The sequence below is a fragment of the Gekko japonicus genome, unplaced genomic scaffold (genome assembly GCF_001447785.1).
Source record: "Gekko japonicus isolate JY-2015 unplaced genomic scaffold, Gekko_japonicus_V1.1 scaffold261, whole genome shotgun sequence".
Lineage (NCBI taxonomy): Eukaryota > Metazoa > Chordata > Lepidosauria > Squamata > Gekkonidae > Gekko > Gekko japonicus.
This window is the reverse complement of record NW_015172558.1, coordinates 520,313-526,324: the sequence shown is the minus strand read 5'-3', so window position 1 is coordinate 526,324 and position 6,012 is coordinate 520,313. Positions and strand designations below refer to the sequence as shown.

The window sequence follows — 6,012 nt, the reverse complement described above, 5'->3', positions numbered from 1 at the left end:
GGGGTTTGAATGCAAAAAGAGTGTCTACAAACAGTAATGATGTACCTTCATTCCTTTTAAAACAAAGATAATTGACTTGAAAAAATGTTACAAAATTATTTTTGCTGCTATTGTCTAGTACTCAAATTGATTTTTGTTACAAGCAATTCTTTTGTGGGAGGATGTGAGAGAAGAAGGGTGGGTTCTAAGCACAAAAAGGGTATTTGGAAAGTGTCATTCCATGTTCCCATGGAGATCTCTCTGCATTCATCCTTTTCTCTACCTGAACACAAGACCTGCGTTCCAGTGACCCTTTTATTCTGTGCATGCTGCATGCAGGAATAGCCAAAGGGCAGCTGTCTACAGTGGACTTACGCTTGAAAAATTCATACTGAAATGGCCATTTTCCAATTTAACTAACAATGTAATTTATGTGCTGCCCTTCTACGTCCATTGTTTGTGGGAGAGGGGGCAGAGGTTGCTTGGCATTTGTGCAAAATGTTTTAACTAAGTAAGATTAGCTATGTTAGCAAAACAGCCTCCATGGGCAGAAGTAAAATCTTTGAGCATCAGACACTGAGGGCAAACCACAGAGGAAAGCCAACACCTTTCTGCTCTTGCTCTCAGCAGCCAGGATTCCTTGGCAGCAAAGGGCAGTGTGCATCTCCAGCTCTTTTCCCAGCTGCCTTGAGCAGAGAAAGTGGGTCCTTTCAACCCAACTACATTTTTCTGTGAAGGTAGAGGGCAGAAAGCCTTCCTTGTGCAGAGACTCTCCAGTACTGCCCTCCCTTGCCTCATTTAGACTCCAAGCTTATCTGTATATGCCATGCCTCATGTCCAGCGGTGGAGCCAGATTGGTGTAGTGGTTAAATGCATGGACTCTAATCTGGAGAATTGGGTTTGATTCCCCACTCCTCCACATGCAGCTGCTGGATGACCCTGGCCAAGCCATAGTTCTGTCAGAGCTGTCTCAGGAGCAGTTCGAGCCCTTTCAGCCCCACCTACCTCACAGGATGTCTGTTGTGGGGAAGGGAAAGGAGTTTGTAAGTCACTCTTGAGTGAAGGGGGGGGGGGATAAATCCAATCTCCTCTTCCAGTGTTGCCATCCCCTCTGAGCCCATGCCCTTCATCACTGCTGCCCCCACTCCACCCAGGAACTAAAGAAGATAACCTTCATGAGGCAAAGCACCCTTGGCCTCCCCTCAAGGGTTAATGTAAATGGGCTTGGTCCATCCTGCAGGTGTTACTAATTGGTTTCTTGGCCTGCTTAGTTCTTATCTTCAAGGCCACAGATGAGAGTGTGGTGATTAGTGGCTCATGAGAACCTGCAGTCCAGTCTGTGTGATGGGAGTGAGAACCGGGGTGATGAGGTAATCTAGAGACTTCTGAAAATGTGTCCTGATTGGATGTCATCCTCACCTGATGTTGCTGGGCCCAAAAAACTATAATTGAGCTAAGGCCCTGAAGAAGAGAGGCTAGCTGGGATTTTGATAGAGAAAAGGCCTGAACTACAACCTACTTGAATTGCAATTGCTAGCAACGTAGAGAATGCTTTGGCCTTTGAATTTAAGGATTGTGCCATCTAATGCAAATTCTAAAAAGTGTTAGTTAAGCAACTTGTTTTCTTGCTGCATGGTTTTAGAGTAATGTGTTGGCTATGGAATAAATTTTCATATTGACAGAAATTGAAGTGAACTTTATAAATCTTTTTTAAAAGTTAAACAACAGTCTGGTTACTTGTGTACAACTGCCCTGGGGATCCCTGGGGTGCAGCCTGGAACTCCTTTTTTATTTTTATTTTTAAATTTTATTAAATTAATTGAATACAATAACAATTAAAAGTACGATAGTTCTCAGGTAAAACAATTAACCAGAGGTCAAGAGGGTTAACAAAGATTGTTTTGTACTATTACAAATAATAGAAATATCATATCAAATGCATTATCTTTGCAATTTCTGGAAGTTCTCCTTGTACACTTACAAATATTCTAAAACAGGATTCCAGATGGCTATAAAAGTAGAATTATTTTTTTTATCAGGTTAACGTGCTAAATCAGCTGAGATCTTGGCCATAATAAAGTGTGTCCATAATTTATTATGCCATAATGTTAATTTTGGAATCTCTGTATCTTTCCACTTTGAGGCTATAGCTGATTTGGCTGCTGACAGGAAAACAATCAAAATTTCTTTAATGTTGGACTTCTGTTTTCGACGATTCATGGCTCGGATGCGTCTCTTCATGCTCCAATGGAGATGCGCTGAGACCCGGCGGACAGGAGGGGTCCCGGACGGGTCCACCCCCCCAGTCCCTGTAGGGGACTGGTGGCCTGGGGTGCGGAAGGGAGTCTCTTCCGAGGCATCGGCCAAGGAATTGGGGCTCCCTTTTTACCCCGAGAGGTCCTGCCATCAGGGAGCCAATATGGCGATCTGAATAGGCTGCCGGATGAAGTGAGCAAGAGATTAAGCGTAAAAACACTCCTGTAAAACTCTTAAAGCAATAAAAACTGAGTTAACTGATCCGTTTAAGCGTCCGAAGTGAACGGTCTCAAACACACAACAGAGGGGGGTTCGGGGAAGAGTTGGGGAATCCCCACCCCATGAAATTAAGCAGTCCATAGACTTCAAACTGAAAAGAAAAAAGTATACTTAACCGTGAGAGCCTTTCCAGGAGACTGAGAGGTGAAAAATAATCCTAAGAGAATACTAAACAGAGAAAGTTCACTTTAATTTCAAAATCTTTCATCTTGTGTAAATAATGTCTGGGAGGGGAAGAAGAATGGCGACTGAAAAGGTGCCTCCTACAGGAAATACTCAACCATTAACTCCAACTCCTCCACAGGCACAGGAAACAGCTGCAGACCTCCCTAATATGCTAGCAATGGCACTGCGTCCTCTGCTGGAACAGATGTCCAATATCCAAACTAAACTGGATGGAGTACAAAAACAACTAGTACGCATGGAGAAAAGAACAGATTCCTCTGAAAAAGCTATTAAGAAAATGGAGATAAAATTAAAAGATACCCAACAAAAACTGGATGAAGTAGAAAAAGAGAGAACTCTAGATAAAGGTCAACTATTACAGCTACAACTGGATGCTCCCATCCACCCAGCGGTTCGAAAGCATGTAAAATGCAAGTAGATAAAATGGGTACCTGCCCCTAGGTGGCAGGGAGCACCCTTCCTCCTTACGAGGATGTGCAGTAGGAGCGGCGGCAGTAACAGCGGCGGCGATGGCAGCGATGGTGGAATGATCCTGGCGACCCAGCGTGTGTACGTGGCGGAGGCTGGCTGGAGGCAGAGTCACAGCAGGTGGTGGCGCAGCGCAGTGGAGCCAGCGGGATGGAGCCGAGGCTGTGGCTGGCGCGTTGCCAAGCGCCTGATGAAGCCCACCAGAAGAAGTCACGGATTGAGATCTGTCCCGGGCGCCAAGAGGTGAAGCGCCAAAAGAGCCCGCCAGGAAACGAAACAACTACTGTGCCAGGAACTGGATACCAACAAACCTTGCTGCCGGGGTGCTGGTAGGATATCACCTCCCCATACAATAATGTGGCCCTAGTCAGGTATAAAGTTGTCTGTAAACCGCTCAGAGACCCTTCGGGGTCAGAGCCGGTATATAAGCCGAAATAAATAAATAAATAAATAAAATGCATCAATGTATGTGCTGCGTTTTCAAGGCATTTCTGAACAGAAAGGTGAAAACTTAAAACAACTCTTAAGTGAAGCCCTGGCTAAAATGACTGATCTTAAACAAGAAGAGCTACAGAAAGATATGGATTTGGTATACTGGACCTATCCAGATTTCATCAAAAAGAATAATCTACTTGGTTAACTATTTGTTAAATTTTCTAAGAGATCTACTAGAGATGCTGTTTTAAAAGGAACTGCTGGAAAAACCTGGAAAATCAAAGAAGAAGTGAAAGTTTCGAAACATATCCCATTTGAGATGAGAAAGCGAAGAAGGCAATATAGAGACTTAACTTATTTTCTCCAATCCAATTCAATTACCTATAGATAGGTATTTCCGGAAGGACTTGTATTCAAATATAAAGCTAAAAACTTTCTGGAACAGCAACAAAACCCGAAAAAATGGGGAAAGAAGCGGAAAAATACTCAGGAAGAACAACAAAGCGAATATGAATCACAAGATACTTCAAGCAGCTCGACCACGACATCTGGGACTTATGATTCAGAAAAAGGAACTTCTGAGACTTCTAACTCAGAGAAAGGAGCAGCAGCCCCTGTTGGCCAGATTTTCATGAGGAGAAAGAGCATCACAAAAAGTCAAGAATAATTGCAGAGATTTTAAAAAGCGCTGTGGGAGGTGGTAAACAGGAATCCTGGCTCCAAGCCAGTGATAGCAGGAAGGGGTGGAAAGTTGCTCTACCCTAGCCAAAGGTGACTGCTTTTGGTTGGCACCTTATAGAACTGGCCCTGTTCACATTATTAATATAGAGAAGGATTAATACGGATTGCTAGATTATGGCCATGCAGCCATGCAGCATCAAAGTCTGGATGGATTCACACGTTCATTTTTAACCTGGCAGCATCAGCAGCCTGTTCAAACTATCTTTTCCAGATAATGCCAAATGCCAATGTATGTCTACAATGCAATTTACACTCTCCTGATTGAATTGTGTTTTGAAAAGACAAGCAAATTTGGCCAAGCAGCAAAAGCCTCTCCAAAAGCAGAGTGAGTCTCTCCCAAGCAGGTCTTAAAGAAATCAACTGTGTCCAATCCTAAACCGTACTATACCCAAGTCCACTGAAATCTGTGATCTTAGAAGGGTGCAACAGTGTTTAGGATGGATCCAGTTGGTCAGCCGTGTTGGTCTAAAGCTGTATAACAAATTTAGAGTCCAATGACACCTTTAAGACCAACAAAGGTTTATTCAAGGTATGAGCTTTCGTGCGCACCCACACGTTATCAAATACGTTAGAATGGCAGGCAAGGTTCAAACTTATAGTCAGAGAATGAACAGCAAATTAACATTAAACATGATGATCAAGATATGTAGTGTGACACTATATAACAAGTTAAGGTTATAGGATCAACAGTTGTAAAGCAATAAATATGTCAAACTAACAGATAAATGTCTAAATGTGTATTTTCTAATTGTGGGAAGTGACTGGGAATCTTCATTCTCTCCTGTTTAGGACTGTGCTGCAAATTAGCCAGTTGTAACTTCATGTGTGGGATTTGATAGGTTTATTTTTCTAAGGTGGGTTTCTTTTTTGTGGACAGTTTGGGGGAATGTGCTTGTAATTCCTCATCCAATGCAAGGAACTGCCTCTGTCTGACCATTGCATTTCTCCTGCTAGCAGCACAAATCATTGTGTGTTTACTTGATTTGCTCTGACATTGTGTATGATTTAAGGGATGAATGTGCGACAGACACTGTATGCAACTGTTGCTATGACGCTTACATGAACGCAAATCGTATGAGTCACTTGGAAGAAGAAACTTTTTTATTAACTATTTTTCATTTTTTAAAAAGATAAGGGTACAGAAAGGGAAAAAAGTAGGAAAGAAACTTAAAAAAATAATAACTAAAAACCATAGCCAGCCCGTAACTGGAAGCAGGGGGAACCCCCAGGTAGAAAGTCATTGCCTTATAACCAGGTAATTGATTCTAGAATGAAGAGTTTCCATCCTCCTTTGACAGCTTGGCCCTCCTCATGCCTCCACAGAATGTACATCTGATTAAAACTTTCTCAGCCCAGTGAACAGATTAGAGGGATTTGTATACACACTCAAATACATCATCCTTTGATCCTACTGGTGAGTCATCTCAGGCTGGAATAGCTGCTCCATTTGTTGATTTGCACCAGGACTTGTCTCTGCGTCCAGGTGATATGCTTCTGTCACCCAGCCTTCTTTTATTCCTTATTTCATAGCCTATCTGACTCTTTAGCTGCATCTTCCAATCCCCCTTGATCTTGTCTGCTCCCTGTTGTACAAGCATTTAATACACAGGTGGCCAATCTGCAGCTCAGGTAGGATTTCCAGGTTGCAACCCAGAGAGCTGTCCTGTA

The 6,012-nt window shown here is 42.8% G+C and overlaps 1 protein-coding gene across 1 annotated transcript in view; it reads left to right on the top strand.

Moving 5' to 3' along the window:
* The first annotated feature begins 3,172 nt into the window (after window positions 1–3,172).
* Window positions 3,173–6,012, top strand: part of GPR75 (G protein-coupled receptor 75) — a 10,842-nt gene continuing 8,002 nt past the window's right edge. The window contains exon 1 of the mRNA XM_015421206.1: window positions 3,173–3,411. Within this exon, the coding sequence (XP_015276692.1) occupies window positions 3,173–3,411 (239 nt within the window). The remainder of the gene's footprint in view (window positions 3,412–6,012) is intronic.